The sequence below is a fragment of the Eublepharis macularius genome, chromosome 1, assembly GCF_028583425.1.
Source record: "Eublepharis macularius isolate TG4126 chromosome 1, MPM_Emac_v1.0, whole genome shotgun sequence".
In the NCBI taxonomy this organism is placed as follows: Eukaryota; Metazoa; Chordata; class Lepidosauria; order Squamata; family Eublepharidae; genus Eublepharis; species Eublepharis macularius.
Window position 1 is genome coordinate 253,155,577 of NC_072790.1, and position 17,509 is coordinate 253,173,085.

Below are 17,509 nucleotides of genomic sequence, written 5' to 3' on the forward strand. Positions count from 1 at the left end.
GCTGTCAAACCTCCAAGAATATGAAAAACTAATATATCTCCAAGTCCAGATGACATAAGGACATGAAACTACTGATCTAATAACAAGCGTACGTAATTTGGTTGTTGTGGGTTTTCCGGGCTGTATTGCCGTGGTCTTGGCATTGTAGTTCCTGACGTTTCACCAGCAGCTGTGGCTGGCATCTTCAGAGGTGTAGCACCAAAAGACAGAGATCTCTCAGTGTCACAGTCTCCGGGTAAATTAGCAGAAACTGTTATTAAAAATAGAATTATTTATGTCTGCTAAGGGAAACTCAACTCACAGCGTCTACAAAGGGAAGTCCTGCCTCAACAACCCATTTGTTTGTTGGTTTGTTTAAACATTTTTACCCCACATTAAAACATGACAAACATTAAAACAGCATTTAAAAATACAGATATTTAAATATTTCAAACAATTAAACATATAGACACACAAACACAGGAGGGCTAATAAGAGTAAGGTTAATGAACAGGGTTAAGATAATATATTCTTGGGACTTCCCGAGGCTTTTGATCTCACCAAAGATTCCTTACTAAACTCATCAATTGGGGGATAAGAGGATGGGTCCTCTTAGGGATTAAAATTGGTTAAATGTCAGGAAGTAGAGAGTAGGAATAAACGGATAGTTCTTAAAGTGGAGGAAAGGATCCCACAAGATTGCTATTGAGGCTGGTGCTATTTAATTTGATGATAAATGATCTGGAAGGGGGGGGGGTGAGCCCTGTAGCGGCCAAGTCTGCAGATGATACCAAACAATTTATCATGGTGAAAACCAAGGTTGGCTGTGAAGAGCTCCAAGAGAATCTCTCTCTAAACAGTGAACATGACAAACTAAAGTCAGTGTTAGTAATTGTAAGGTGATGCACGACGGAACAAAAATCCTAAATTCAACTGAACTCACAGAGCAGCAAATTGATCTCCCTTAGGCCACAACCTTTTCTGGTAGATTAATCCAAAATAGCCACACACACATTCTGAGCTGATAATGACATAGATTCAACACCAAAGCAAACACTGAAAAGAGGAGGGGGTACAAGAGCACACAGAGGTGGCTCTGATGATACTTCTGCTCCACCTTCATTTTTTATCCAGCACCTATACCTCTCCTTTTCCTAGAGCTTCCCATCCATTCTTGAAGCTAAGGCTCTCTCTTGTGAGTAGCACTGTGACAAGGACCTGCGCTCTTCCCTAGGTGAGGCAAAGCAAACCAACTGCAACAGCTACAGTGACACTGCCTACACATAGTAGACAGGCTGGGTGCACACAAAGCAGCCACAAGAGATCTGTTTGTCTCCCAGGCAAGCACTGGGCTGGGGAAGCAGGAAGCAGAGAAATAGGGTGCTGGAGCAAAGCCAGTTGGAGGCTGGACAGGAGGCAGTGCCCAAGGGATGTCCTACCCTGACTGGAACAACCCTTGCCCTGCAGGGATTCACCTCTCACCCTTAGAAGCAGCAAAGGATCACGTGTAGCACTGTCACAGCCCCATCACACACCCCACTTACACTTAAGCAGTCTGGAAGCAAAAGTAGAGATCCTAGGAGGAGAACAACAACAACAACCGATTTATATACCACCCTTCAGGATGACTTAACACCCACTCAGAGCAGTTTACAAAGTATGTCATTATCCCCACAACAATCACCCTGTGAGGTGTGTGGGGCTGAGAGAGCTAGAAGCTGTGACTGACCCAAGGTCACTCAGCTGGCTTCAAGTGGAAGAGTGAGGAATCAAACCCGGTTCTCCAGATTAGTCCTGCCACTCTTAACCACTACACCAAACCACTACAGCCAGGTTGAAGACTGGCAATCCCTGAACAAGGATCTCCTGGACTGTACAAGCTTGGGGCAAAAAATAACTTGCACCAAGAAGCTACTTTTCTAAATGCAAGGATTACTCCCCCTCTCTCCCACACCTATGGTTTAAGAAGCATTCAGACTTATTTACAACATACATACTTAAGTACATCAAAGAGGATTCCCACATAAGTCTGGAACATACAGGTATATAAGAATAAAACATTGTTTTTGATAGAACAAGGTTAATGTTTTATTTGTGTCTGCAACTGTCCTAATCCAAACAAGAAGTCTGGAAGCAGGCAGGGCTTGAAATCCTCAGCTGTGTTCCCCAAACCATCAAAAGATATTTTGGTTTCGCACAAGACACCTTCCAGCTTAGCAACCGAGCCAAGGGTCTGGGCGATTCTTCCGCATGAGGAAGTTGATCTTCCGGGCCATTTCCGTGTTATAAACCCTACGGCAGATTTCATAGGTTTCCCGCTGCCTCCTACGGCACGGCTTCTCATAATACCGGCGTCGCTGGGTTTCAGCAATGATCCCATCCATAGCTAAGATTCTGCAGAAAACAAAAAACATACTTCAAAGGCAAGAAGGAGAGCAGTGTGCAAAGTTTACTTGCCAGTGCTGTGCAATGCCCGTCCAAGTTGAGCACAAAAAAAGTCAAATGAAGAAATTGCCATCCCTGCTGAGAAAAATCCATTTAACTCCACTGTTCAGAAAGGTGTTTGTATAAAGTAAATATGGTTATAGTTAATATCTATGGAATTTAAGGAAGTTGCACAAGTTATGCTGGAATTTATTTGTCCTCTGTGTAACCCAGATTCATTGCTCTGTTCATCATATGCAATATAAAGTTTAATTGTGCAGTTCTCCAATCTTGTAATGTGGCTTTATTGTCTGCGTTATATATTGTTTAGAGTGGTGTTCTCTGATTTTACTGTTCTTACTGCACTGTTTTTAATTAATTTGCCTTGAATCTCTGTGAGGAAGGTGGACTGTAAATGAAGTCAATGACATTTCTTCTTCATCCCGTTGGACGATTCATTTCAGCCCTGGTTGTGACAACGTCAGGCTTGCATCTCTAAATGCTCCCCAGAAGACAACAATGGCCGAATCAAGCCGAAACACGAATACCGTAACGGTTTCCTGATTCAGTTAAAACCGAATCAGGTTTACCGAAACAGGCAGGCCTTGCACACCCCTAGCTGTGACAATGTCAGCCTTGCATCTCTAAATGCTCCCCAGAAGAGCATTTCCTTGGCATGAAAGCCCATCCTGGTTTTCATTCCAAGGAACAGGGATGGGTAATAGCAAAGTGCTGGAACTCTGCAGAATTTTTAACATTACTTTATTGGTATTCTGAGCTATGGCAGAAAAACTGACACATCAACTTTGAGTAGTTAAAAGCAAGCTAAAAAGTCAGATTTCTATGAAACCTGGCATGGTTTTATTTCATGTATAAATCAGAAAGGTATTCAACATCTATCTAGGCCCTTCCTCAATTTATGGAAAAGGAATTAGATATAAAGTGTACGAAGAAATACTTTTTAAAACATACCATTAACAATTTCCTCTCTTAGTTATATTTTATAAGATAATTTGAAAAATGTGTTGACTATTAAGCTCTCAGTCAATAATTTGATTCAACATTGTCTATTTTTGTTTTTGTTACGTGGGGTTTTTTTTTTGGATAATCTTGTTTTCTATAATAGTAAAGAGTCCAGTAGCACCTTTAAGACTAACCAGCTTTATTGTAGCATAAGCTTTCGAGAGCCGCAGCTCTCTTCATCAGATTCATCTGAGAGCTGTGGCTCTCACAAGCTTATGCTACAATAAAACTGGTTAGTCTTAAAGGTGCTACTGGACTCTTTACTATTTTGCAACTACCAACTAAGACAGCTAACTCCTCTGGATCTATGACCTTATTTTCTATGTTTGTAATTTGGGACATTGTTTTTTCTTCCTTTTTTTTGGAAATAACATATTTATTTTTAAAATCCCATCCTGGCTGACATCCTAACCCTATTAGAAAAGCCCCGCAGGGCCAGATCTGTGTGGCATCCTTGTTGCGGCGTCCCTGTGGTGAAAAATGCATCTGGGAAACCCACAAACAAAGCCTAAAGCGAGGCAGTGTGGTTTAGTGACTAGAGCGACAGACCGGGATCTGGGAGACCCAGGTTCAAATCTCCACTCTGCCACGGATGCTTGCTGGGTGACTGTTGTCAGAATTTTGTTAGTGGGTCGGAACCAGGCCTTTTTGGCCCATGTTAGAAATAAAGAACCAGCTACAGTTTGGGAAAAAGAAATCTTCCAAAAGCTCTGTCCCTGCAGAATAAAGTTGCCTTTTCTAGGAAGATCTCACCCTCTGTGACAGGGAATAGATGAGGCCATAAAAGTTAATTGTTTGGGACCTTTTTGAGTCCTCTGGCCTTTTTCATATAAATCACCAAAAGAGCAAAGGTAAACAGCAAACAGCTTATCTCTGGGGAGAACAGGATATCCTATGACTAGTGTAGTGTGAACATTCCTTTGCAAATTACAAATGCATATCAAAGATGCAGTCTATCACAGAGGTAAAGGATGTGTGGACTTGTGTTTACACGAAAGACCCTCAACGGAACTGTCTTTCAAGAACAAAGACAATGTAATTGATTAGGATGTTAACGAGCCTTTGATACCTCCCTATAAAAGAGGGACGAACCAGATACTCAGGACCCTTCGCTTGCCAACACGCAAAGGCTAGCGCTAGCCTTTGCGGCTGTGCAATGGGGGGGTCCCAGAGCTCTGGAATGGGGGGAGGGTAAGTTTTCTTTTCTGTAGTTATCTTATAATGTTGTTGTATTGTGCATGCTAACTTGTATTCTGTATCTATCTTTATAGTGCTTTAGTAGTCAGTAGGCTGGGCCCAAGTCTGGTGCCTTGCCCAACTGTTCTTTTTTTAATTATTATTATTATGTCTTTACAAATAAAGAACTTCCAGTCTTGCATAAGACCTTCTCACTGCTGACACATTATTCTCAGCAGAGACATCAGTTTAGTACTAGGGAAAGATCAGGTGAGGTTGCACTCTTTACATGCCTATGGTAAGAGGCAAACCCAAGCAGCGAACCAACAGCAACTAGGGGACTGATCCCTGGTTGCAGAGCAACAATTTCCACAACAGTGACCATGGGCCAGTCACATACACTCAGCCTGGCCTACCTCACAGGGTTCTTGTGGTGATGAAATGGAGGAGAGGAGAAAGACAGAAGTCACTTTGAGACCCTTCGGAGAGAAAGGCAGGTTATAAATGAAGTAAAATAAAACAGAACCCCCCAAAAAAGCCTCTCCCCTCTTATTGCTCAGAGGTGTTACGGCAACCCCAGCTGGGGTTGTCAAGGCAAAAGACTAACAGAGGTGGTTTGCCATGGGGGTCCTGCTTCTCCATCAGTTCAGCTGTAGGGATTACTGAGATAGCATAAGCAAGTACCTGGAACATTCCAAAAGCATATCAAACGGCACAATTATGGTCAAATTGCAACGCAAGGTTGAAAATCTGGGATGGGACCTCCAGATGTGGTTTCTGATTATCCTAAAAACTGGACCTCATCCATAGTGCTTGGCAGGGGATGGGATGGGATGGCTAGCTCTCTGAAACCACCCCCTTTCCAGGCTGCACTTAACCTAATCGGTCTAACTATGGGAGGAGGGGGAGCTCAAAACATAGCCCCCGTCCCCACTACAGTCAGAACTCAAATGCCTCCCCGCCTCCTTTTGGGTGTCGAAAAGGCACTAGGGGATCCAGTCCGGAGTCTCCAACACAAGGTGCAGTTTGGCCCTTTTCTAAGAACTCTTTCCAAGGTCACTCTTGACAGATCTGCATACGTGCTCTCTCTCTCTCTCTCTCTCTCTCTCTCTCTCTCTCTCACACACACACACACACACACACACACACACACACACACACACACACACACACACTGAACTGCTGCTTCCTAGAAGATGAGGCAAGAGGTTGTTCAGTCTTGCTCTACAAAGCGCCCAGCCCAGCAGCCTCCTGTGTGTGTCTCTGAGAGAGCCGCAGCCAGTTCCAAACGTGTGGGACTTCAGCATTCACATGGCCCAGCAAACTGCCCTGTGTGTCAGCCTGGAACAAGCAGATGAAAAATAGTCTTGAATGGACTCCGAGCCCCACCCCCAGCCCTTTGTGCCCAATGAGAGGGCGCCCTGGCGTAGCCTCCACCCAGCTGCACAGCCAATCCAAGGGCGAACCCTTTCTCAGAGCGGAGTTACATAATCTCATGTGCGCCTGCTGCATCCCGAGGGCAAGGGCTGGGAGGGAAACACATGTTTGGCTCACTGCTGACAGGCAGTTGAAGATAACGTGCTGGGAATGCAGGGGCGGGGTGGAGGGGGGGGGAGAACAGAGGCACTGCGGTTTAAGCTATTTTTAGTCCCAGCCGCGAAAGTGCCGGCCACAGCAACAAGGAGAGCAACACAGAGGCTGGGATTCAAGATCCCGACAGCCAGCGGCTGTTGAGCAAAGGGAACAATTTGCTCCATTAAGGACAGCTGCCCCATGTCCGTGTCCAATTATTCCGTGTGCACTGAATGGGTCACAAGGCAATTATATCCTGTGCACCACAGAGCAAGGGAGACAGAGAGCTTGTGCTGACCAGCCAGGAAGCAAAAAAGGGTTTGCTGGCCTGCCACATCGTCTTCCAGGCTGGCTGGGAAAACTCCTGCTTTCTCCATTTGTCGATGCCTGAACATTTGGAAGCCCTTCAGAGCACCACCACGAGCAGGCCCTTAAATACTGAATAGTGCCTCCAGAGAATTCAAAATCTTGATGTCGGCATAGAGGAATGATCCCAGGCCAAGCTCTTTCAAGCCCTCGTGTTCCTGCCTCCCTCTCTTTGCTCCTGCCCTACTGCAATGTTTTGCCATGTTTTAACAGCTTGTTTTATTTCGGCTAATTAAGGGGGGTTCTGAATGTACCTTTGCGGTGGTTAAAAATGCAGGCCTCTAAGAGGAGAAAGGGGGGCTGGATGGGCGAGTGGTCACTGGAGGGTCACTGTACCCGAACGGGCAGAGCGAACGGCAAGATTTAGAGAGGGGTTCTGCGGGAAAGAGTTCAGCGTGTTGTCTGGGTGCTGACAGAGCTGTTCTGGGAAAAGAGGAAGGAGGAGCGAAGTGCTGCAATCTGAGGGAAGTGTGAGCGTTCTGCCTTTGTGGATATTTTTAGCGAAGTGACAACTGTGGGGAAATTAGGTGTCGTGACTGTTCAGAAACATCTGAAGATCTGTATCTGTTTTGAAATCCCCATGCTTATGAACTACTTTGAAACCCCTGTACTTAAAAATAAAAACGATTCCTCTTCAAGTAAAACTTCCGTTTTATCTAGAATAAAAGATCCTCTTTTACCTCCCAGGCACCGCCACGCGCTGACCGTTCTGTCATTCTGCCGAATATAACTAAGCCTTCTTATACTACAAGTCAAACTGAGGGGGCTGAGGCGAGAACCTTTGGTGACAGGGAAAACTTTCTGAGAACACTAAGGAAGGCAGTTTTAGGCGGGTCGCTGTGTTGGTCTGCGGTAAAACAGCAGGATTTGAATCCAGTGACACCTTAGAGACCAACAAGATGTTCGGGGTGTAAGCTTTTGAGAGCCTCGTGTCTGAAGAAGGGAGCTCTGACGCTTGAACGCTTACCCCCTGAACATCTTGCTGGTCTCTTAAGGTGCCACGGGACGTGCCTGCTGTTCTACTGCAGACCAACACAGCGACCCACCCTAAAGTATTTTCTCCAAGGGAACTGATCTCTACAGTCTGAAGATCAGCTGTAACATCAGGAGAGCTCCAGGCCCAACCTGGAGGTTGGCAACCCTAGCTGGATTCCACAGATCCATTCTTCTAATGGTGGCACTCCTCCCCACACCAGCACTTCCCCCAGTAAGCTGGGCGGGGAGCGACGACACTCCTTGGCAGGGCTTTTTTTCTGGGAAAAGAGGTGGTGGAACTCAGTGGGTTGCCAGCAGAGGGGGCAACTCCTGGCAGGAGGTGCTGCCCCGGTACCACATGCGCACGTGCAAAGTGCGCGCACACTCCCAGGACCATATGATGTCATTTTGGGTCAGCTTGAACAAAAGGGGTTTTTTTTTAAACTTTAAATCACCCTTGGCGAAAATGCTCACATCACTGGTGGCTCCGCCCCCTGATCAGACAGTTTAGATTGCCCTCTGCACCGCTCCAGTGGCATGGAAGGCAATCTAAACTCCCCTCTGTCTGGAGATCAGGGGGCGGGGCCACCGGCCATGTGACCATTTTCAAGAGGTGCCGGAACTCCGTTCCCCCGCGTTCCGGCTGAAAAAAAAGCCCTGCTCCTTGGGACCAAGAAAGGCGCGGCTGTAAGTGGATAGATCCACGTGATCCTGCCCTGCGTGAATTGGGGCCAGCACACTTTTAAGAGACTGGCCTTCACACAAGGCACAGGAGTTGCGGGAAAGAAATAGATGCTACAGTGTTACCCAAAACTCTTCATCAGAAGAAAGCCAAAGTGAGCGTTTTGCTATTAAGGAAACACCAAAACATTTAAAATAAATTTCATTGGGATTCCCTTCACACAACATGCCTCGGCTTGTGTTTTAGGAGGCCCTGCTAAAGAATCTTCTGCACTCAGAACCTAAGGAGATTTGTGCAATTTGAATTCTGTTGGTCATAGAATTCTGGGCAACTCCAAAGTATGCATACTCCTGTAACAGAAGTGGGTCCACACACACACAAATTGCAACCACTTTGTATACTAGAAAACATGAGACAGTGGGAAAAAACCAGAAGTCTTAGTGGGAACCAAGGCAAGGAGAACACAGTCCTTCTCTCATATTCAGCTAGTAGGGAGCACCACAACTGCACAGTCTAAACCAGTCCCCCTGAAACGCAGAGCATTATGAACAAAAATTATTTTGCTTTATTTATGGTATTTCTTTCCCGCTGAGGCTCAGGGCAGATTACAAAAGATTAAATAAAAATGCAATCAGACAGCATAAGACAACCTATCAACATTGCAGCAGGACTAGGATCACAGAATTAGAGAATGATGCAACGTTACTCATCTAGTGGGGTGAAAAAGCCAAGGTTGCCCCCTTTCTTTGCCCTTACGGTCAGGTCAGAACACATCACCTCTCTGGAGATCAAGTGTGGATCCAACATGGTGTCTGAACAGGAGCTCCTCTGAAGAGCTCCTCAACCAACTCTGCCTCCTTTCTGGAGATCCAGTCACAGTCTGCAAAGCAGCCGCATCTGCATAGCTGCTTATCAAAAGGTGAATGGGGCACAGCAGGGCCAAAGGAAACCTTTACCTGTTGAGCACTCTATAGGCAGCCTCCACGTTCCCATCAGGCACCATCACCGTCCGAGCAATGAATTTCATGTGATTCGCCATGTTGGCAGTGCTTGTTTCCACACCAAGGAGCTGAGGTTGCTGGTAGGGGCCAGGCAGAGTCCCTTCGCTGCAGACCTGGTTTTCAAAGAGCAAGGAGAATCCTCAGAGTCAAGCTTAAGTGACAAATCCTTCGCAAGCTGGGCAAGGCTGAAGTTGGCTCCCAGTGCCTTATTTGCAAATCCAACCACAACCCCGTTACCTTCTAGGATACAGTCCCCTGTGTCTAGGTAAGTGAGATCTGGGAGGGAGAAGACAGAAGTAACGCAGCTCTCCCAGGTTTTTATTATAGTTTTATAATATAGTCTTCCTGGGGCCAACCCAAAGAGCACTTGGTGCTGGAACTGGGACAGAGAACTCGTAAATGACACCTTGCAGGTCACAGTCCTCAGTCTGGGTGTATATGATTCAGCGTGGTCCAAAGATCATTTTGAGGGGTAGCTGCCCCCATTTTCTTAATCTTCACTTCTCCCAGGTCACCTCACTATAGAGCAGTTAATGCTAAAACCAAGCACTGTGGCAAATTCTCCTCATCTGAGGGTGTATTATTTTGCTTTAGTCCAAAGCTCCTTTTTGGAAGCAGAGTTTTTAAATTATCGTAATTGTTTGTGGCTGTAATAACAATAAAGATCTAGAAACTGCATTTCATCCACGCTGAATTGGAAGTCATCAGACCTTACCAGAAAGAAAAAGGCCTTCCTACAAGGACCGTCTACGCTCAGATTTTGTTTGAGAACAAGATGTAATACCTGTCCAGGTCAGATCCTGTGAGCCAGGGCATATTTAATTCTTCCTGTGTAGCGTATTTATGAAATGTCATAGAAGTGTCCTTTTCCCTCCCATGCCTGGTCTGTTTTTATAAGATTGTAAAATTGTGTTTATTTATTTACCCTATGGCATAATTTATGGAAATGTCCTTGAAACAGACTGTACTAATCTCACACTGTGTAATCCGCGTTGAGTCTCAGTGAGAAAGGCAGACCATAAATGACATAAATAAATACAAAGAAACAAAATAAAGCAACCAAGGAACAGCTTCCACTTCAAGCCTACTAGTGCAAAATGGAAGCCCCTTCCACTCAATTTCAGCTCCTTGCTGGGCATGTGGTCACAGCCTGGATGAGTAATACCGACTGACCAACCTTACAAGGCTGCTGTAACGATTCCTTTGAAAATTAAACTTTCTGAACACTGAAAGAACCCCATTCATGCTATGCTTAAATAGATAGGATTGTGACAGAAATCTGACAAATGTCCAAACAAGGAAACAAATATTGATCCTTATTAAACAGGGAGAATTTACTGAGGTTCTCGCCACATTTTCTACAACCTATACAGTTTCCACAGACTATGTAATTCTGAAGAATCTCCCCAACTTCTCTGGGGGTGGGGGGAGGGAGAGTTAAAACTGAGAGCCCCAATTCTTCTCAAGGTGTAAACTGTGATTAAGAAAGCTTTGGGGTGGGTGGGTGCTGCAGCTTTCTCAGCCTTATCTTACAGGGCTGAGGGCCGCAAATGATGCAAAACTGAATTATTAGGAGAACTGTACTGTAAGGTAGTGGTCTCAAAGAGACAGTACATAGTAGTAAAGTTTATGATCCTTATCTGTAGCTTTAAATATGATCCTACTGGGTATATCTATGTTGTTTAATATGTCAGTCTTAGAATTGCTGTTCCAGCATTTTTTCAACCCTGTGAATTGGACTTCTGCTGGTTTTTAAATCTTTGCAAATGTGCATCTTATATACCCTATTACAGGGGTGGGCAAATTGCGGCCCGCGGGCCACATGTGGCCCGCTACAGAGTTTTTTGTGGCCCACCAAGACAGTCAGAAAAATCCATCTTGAACCGAGATTTCCTTCCCGTGCGCAATATGAAATTAGCACAATAAATAAATTGAATAAAACTTCCACTATTTTATTTAATTTATATTTATTGATTTTTATGATACAATTTATACCTTTTCTGAAATGCAAAGTTAACTAATGAATGCAATCATTTTAAAAGGTGCGGCCCTCCGCTAACCTCCGCTCCCACAAAGTGGCCCCCGAGCCAAAACAACTGCCCACCCCTGCCCTATTATATTATTTATTGAAATATCCTCAAAACTGACTGTACTGACTCAAGCTTCAGTAAGAAAGGTGGATTATAAATAACGTAAATAAAATGAACTGCAAAGCATTTTGCCCACTTAAAAGTGTCAAATGAACGTCCTGCCCTATTGCACCCTCAACTAGCCAGGAGTGCCAATGAGGCGGGGGGGGGGGGGGAGCCTAACTTCTTCCCCTCATTGTTGGCACAACTCAAGGTCATCCCGCCCCCCTTTTAAAGAGGCCAATACTGCTAGTGTTGCCATATCTGGATTAGAAAATCCCTAGGGATTTGGGGCAGAGCCTGGGGAGGGTAAGGTTTGGGGAGGGGAGCGAACCCATTAGGGACGTGATGTGATACGAGCCTAGGGTTGCCAGCTCCAAATTGGGAAATTCCTGGAAATCTGGAGAAACGGAGAAAGTGGGGTTTGGGGAGGGAAAGGACCTTGACATGGCATAATTCCATAGAGTCCACCCCCCCAAAGCAGCCATTTTCCCCAGGAGAACTGATCTATGTGACCTGGAGATCAGTTGTAATTCCGGGAGATCTCCAGCCACTACCTGGAGGCTGGCAACCCTATACGAGTCCACCCTCCCAAACAGCCCTTTTCTCCAGGGGATCGGAGCTCTCTAGTGTGGAGATTAGTTGTAATTTAGGGAGCTCTCCAGGCCCCATCTGGAGGTTGGCAACTTCAAATATTGTGAGGTGCTCGACAATGGGGGGAATGGGGAGCCCCAGGACCACCTGGCAGGGGGGAACTACTTTCTACCCCTTCCCCGCTTTTCAGGTGGGGAGACACAAAAGATCGCTCTCTCACTGCAGCCGCAGGGCTACCACCGCTCTCGCCCGCCTCCACCCCGGCAGCGGCTACTAATCGAGGCCGCGGACGCTCGCGGCCTAGAAGGCCCCAAGAAAACACTCACCTCTTTCGCCTGAGCCGAGACCGAGACGCCCCGGAAGCGGAAGCCCTTTCCCGCCTTTCCCCCTCCAAGCGTCAGGCTTGCGGCCTGGGCCTGGTCACCATGGCAACTGCCAGGGCCGGCTCGGGCCTGTTCTGTGGTCGGAAGCCTTCCGAGCCGTCCGTGTTTTGCCGACGCTTCCTGACTGGCAATCCGTATTTCTCAGCCAGGGCTTCCCCCTCTGGCGTTGTCGTGATACGGGAATTGCAGTCTGCAAATCAACCAACAGTGCGATCCTAAGCAGAGTTATCCCCGTTTAAGCCAATTGAAATCAGTGGGCTTAGAGACTGGCTTACCGTTGCTTAGGATCGCACTGGAAATCTTGCCCACGGAGGAAGAACCGAGAATACTCGCTTACAATGGTTATGTCTCTTCTTCCATCTTTGGCCATTAGAAAAGAGCAAGACTCCAGTAGCACCTATAAGACGAACAACATTTGTGGTTGGGCATCCGAGTCCATCTGGAGAGAGGAGTGATTACAGAATAGGGTTGCCAGCTCCAAATTGGGAAATTCCTGGAGATCTGGGGGGTGAAACCTGGAGAAAGTGGGGTTTGGGGAGGGAAAGGACCTTGGCATGGCATAATTCCATACAGTCCACCCCCCAAAGTAGCCATTTTCTCCAGGTGAACTGATCTCTGTGGCCTGGAGACCAGTTGTAAATTGGGAGATCTCCAGCCACTACCTGGAGGCTGGCAACCCTATTACAGAAGCAGAACAAAAATAGCCCGTGAATGACAATGACAGGCATGATTGAATAGGGTGGGGTATGCAGAGAGGTGGCGGGTGTGGAGTAACGAGACATGTGGGACACAGCCCTGACCTCCCCTAAATTCTGAGTAGTAAGCAGAGGCCCTCAGAGGCCCTGAGTGATATTTTATGCAGCTCTAGATATAGCACAAACATGTATCAGAAAGATGACTATATGAATGTAGATGTAATCATGTTTTATGATTTTTGTCTTTACACAGCCACACTAAGAGAAGTCCCTTACCCATCTTTCTCTTGTCCTTGCAAGCTAACAAAAGTGCTGACAGTAGAAAATGAAACTGCATTTCTAGAATCTGAGAGAACAAAACAATTAAGATCCAGGCCTGTAGAATCTCAGTTCCCTCATTGGCAGCATTGCAAGAGATAGATGGCCATCATCCTGCCATAGATTGGGGCACTTGTATTAAAGCCTTTGTTTCAGGAATGCTGGGAAATGTCCTTTGCCCAGCACCTATATCATGTAATGGAATAAATTAACAATGGGTAGTTGTCCTGCTAGTTACATCAAGGATGGGAACAGATCCGGGCTAGTCATGAAAATGACACACATCTGCCCAATGGATACTTGAACTGATATCAGAGTTGCCAAAGAAAGAGTGTTTGTTCTTTGAAATGATAAACAACTTTTACAAGTGTTGACTGAGTAAGGGGACAAGCCCTAATTATGCTAAACCACTAGAATAATGCTAAGTCATATGTACACGTAACTAACTCACCAATAACTTATTGAATTCATAATGAACCCAGGGTGATAAAAGTTGATGTAATGTTTCTCAGACCTCTGAAGAATCTTTGGTTTTACGAGGCAGCTTTTATTGCCCTTGTATCCATGGTCTTCCCTCTATTCGAATAAAGTAACTCAGTTTCCTCATCAGACTCTGTCTGCTTCTTCTGAATTGGGCCTGAAGCAGAACAGGCCACGAATTTGTGTGGTTCAGACAGGAAGCCTAGGTCTCAGTTCAGTCCAGGGGGACGCATTGTCCTGAGCTTCGTTATCAGTTGCAGTTCCGCCATCTCTAATCTCCTTTCAGCATCTGTAATCACCCCACTCTCCAAGATATAAGGACAGATGGCCTCACATTCTAGCTGTATCTGAAGAAATGAGCTGTGACTCATGAAAGCTCATACCCTACCACAACTATGAGCCTGAGAGGTGCTACAGGACTCTTGCTCTTTTCTACTGCTACAGACAGACTAACATGGACTACACATCTTGATCCATCTTTGGCCAGTATTTGAAGGCCTTCTGAGATGAAGCTGTTGGCAGCAAAGAAGTGGTGGGCATCAGACAGCCCCAAGGAATTATATCCCTTCAAAAGCTCTGCTTAGTGTGTTTGGCACATTTAGGCTCTGATATGGAGTTCCAGAGTACAAATAACAGTGTGCTTGGATACTGCTCTTCTGGACAGATTAGTGCCACACTCATAGTAGTGAACAAAGTCGCTAATTCTTCAATACAGCTAGGGAGCTGGGCTGAGACGAGTGGCTGATCCAAGGCCACCTGCTGAACTAATGGAAGTAGTGGGACTTGAACCAGCAGGGTGCTGATTTGCAACCCAACCACTTGGTCACTATGCAACAGCAGCTCTCTATAAGAATAACTGTTCTCATATTCCACTGTTTTAGACAGGTGAGTGCCCCACTCAGAACAGTGAACAAAGTCAGTGTTGTTATTATCCCCATATAGGGTTGCCAGAGTCCAGGTGGTGGCTGGAGATCTCCCAGAATCACAACTGATCTCCAGGCCACAGAGATCAGTTCGCCTGGAAAAAATGGCTGCTTTGGAGGGTGGACTCTATGGAAGTATACCATATTGAGGCCCCTTCTGTCACCGAGCAGCCCCGCCCCTCCCTCCAGAGGCCAGCCACGAACTGGGTCTGAGTTCTACACTAAAAGACTGCAGTGCCTGTGTTCCTCTAATACACGTGTCAGTTTCATATCTGATGCTGCAACAGACTGACAGTTCCTGGACAATTGCTCTCAAAACTCTTACGTGGCACTGCCCTGCTCAAGCTTATATCTGGACTCTCCTGTGTGATGCTGCCCTGTTGCCAACCATGGACTGTGTCTTAAACGCTGCTCCCTTGCCTGCCATGAGAGCTTGCCTCACTCTGGGCTCCAGCTACGCTGCCAGCAGCCAGATGCCAGCCAGGGGAAACCTTCTGCGAGGGTGGCCAGGCGCTCCCTGGCCAGCTCCTGCCGGGAGCCTCCCGTGGGCTGATTGTCCTCACTGCCAGACAATCTGCTGGTAAGTCCTAGCCAACAGCCAAGAAGCCGAGGGGAACAGCCTGCTTTGGGAAGCCATTTCGAAGAAGCGAGCGGACCACGTACGCAGCAAGAGAATCCCACTCTCCTTTGCATTTCTTAACACCTATCCTGAATGGAGATTGATCATCAGTCAGCCAGGGCAATCAACAAGCGCACATCAAAGCAACCTTTGCACTCCGGACTTGAAGGCACCAGGATGGGCGCTGGGAACGAGCAAACGGCCCCGGTTCCCCTTCCTCCTCCCCTCCCCTCTCCCTAAAGGTGTCATTTATAAATTATTCAGACTTCAAACATGGTCCAATCAAGGCTGTCCCGATGGGCTCAAACCCTTTGATTTAAGTCGTGAGAACCACTGCCAGGGGCGCCAGCCCCTGGGTGCTTTGAAAGTATATAAGCTAGCCCCTCAAACCTGAGGGTGCGCGCGCGCCAGCCCCATCCCACTTCCTTGCTGTCTCTCCGTGATTCCAGTGCGGGCGCTGGATCATGTCACGTCTATATCTCTGACATGCCTACTGCTTGTGAGTATGCCCTTTGTCATCGTGGGGTTCCTGCTCAGGTCTCTAATTTTCATACTCTGTATTTCTTAGATCTTGTATGTAATCTTGGATGTGTGTGTAATTTCAGGCATACATCACACTATTAGAAAATACACTTATTGATTGAACATCTGTAGTCTGCCTCTTTGTCACGGGGATTTCTGAAAATGGACCTTGGTATAGCTGGCTAGATCCGCGCTGTTTTAGTTCTGGACTGCTAAGCTAACTCCCCCATCCTATTAATAGAGCAGTTCCAGTAACAGATTAATGGTGGAGAATGCGTGGGCAGCCCGGTTTGTCTGAATCCAGATGAGTCGACACATTTGTTTTCGGCAAACTGACGTAGAGGAAAACTTTTCGGAACTCCGTGCAAAGAGAGCAACCTAGCTTAGGGAATTAAATGTGTGAATGCGTTTGGCTCTAGCGAGCATCTATATGCGTGGGTTGGCTTGTCCCCTTTTCCTCCTTCAGCCAGTTACGGACAGATTGCCTTATTTTAACTGTGGGCAAGAAACTCTGTGCTGGTGAAGTTCCCTGGCCACTTCCCGGGCCACCTAAACGCGTCTATGTGGGTGGGATTACAGAAGTAGGCTCCAGTTTTCATAAGCAACACATATAAAACTCTCTCCCGTCCCCCTTCCCTCCTCAGCCCGTCCAAATCCCCGCTCCCCCCCAGCACTTAGACTTCAACCTCCTCTCCGGAGGAAACGTAGTTCGTTTGTTTAACTTGCTTTGGGAATCTACAGCTAGGTTCCTGAAGCACTGTGCTTGAGTTTTAAGTAAGACTCTCGGGCACTTCTTGCTTGGGAGTAAAGAAAGTTTACTCCTGAGCGTTTTTTTTGCTTGGGGACTCGCAGAGGCAGTCCTTGAGCCCTTTTGTTTGCGGCAAGCAGCCGCCCCGTGCGCGCTTTGGTCTTTTGGTCTTGGCTTGGAGACAGCTTTAACAGTCTGTCTCTGGGCAGGAGGCCTGGGGATCTTTTGAGTTCTTGGGTTTAGAGAACCTGGGAGCGCCTTTTTCCTGGTCTCGTGGCTTGTAACTGAGCCTACACGAGAATAGGAGTTGAAAGTAAGGAAACCCTCACCCCCTTTGGAAACCCTTTTAAATGTCCTTGAGGACTAAGAGGAGAGGAGCTCCGAAAAAAATAAGTCCCTGGAGAGGACGGTGTAATCCTGTGTATGCCCCTTTAAGAATCCTTGAGGACTTGTAAAAGCCCCTGGAGAGGACTGGCTTAAAGGACCCCCCCCCATGGACATTGCATCAGTGTGCAAAATAAAAATAAAAATAAAATAATAATAATAAAAATGTACCGTACTAACACCAGAGTACCCCACTTGGAGAAGTGGGTAATAAAGAAAGGAAAACACCCTTGGGAATCCTGTCCAAATAGCTAGAGATGCTTTCCAGGATTTTTGTGGAAAGGAGAAACCCAATTCGGATGATGAGGAAGACAGGCTCTTCCAAGCCGGGAGAAATGCTAACCTCCCCAGATCAGCCCTCAAAGTAAGCATCCCTTGCCAGCCAGCAGACACCCCCCCACTCCGCTGCTGAGCTTGGAAAGAAAACAGTTTCCCCTCTAGAGCTGAACATCTAATGGATTGTAGAATTCCATGAAGAAACTCAGACACCCTAGATTTTATAATATCTAGTGCAAA

The 17,509-nt window shown here is 46.5% G+C and overlaps 1 protein-coding gene across 1 annotated transcript; it reads right to left on the reverse strand.

The window, feature by feature from the left end:
* Nucleotides 1-2,039: 2,039 nt before the first annotated feature.
* Nucleotides 2,040-12,349, reverse strand: MRPS21 (mitochondrial ribosomal protein S21). The gene is made up of 3 exons (XM_054990027.1): nucleotides 12,248-12,349; nucleotides 9,154-9,311; nucleotides 2,040-2,373 (listed from the first exon to the last, which is right to left on the reverse strand). The coding sequence occupies exons 2-3, from the start codon at nucleotides 9,234-9,236 to the stop codon at nucleotides 2,193-2,195; spliced, it is 264 nt and encodes an 87-aa protein (XP_054846002.1). The 5' UTR covers nucleotides 9,237-9,311; nucleotides 12,248-12,349; the 3' UTR covers nucleotides 2,040-2,192.
* Nucleotides 12,350-17,509: the final 5,160 nt, after the last annotated feature.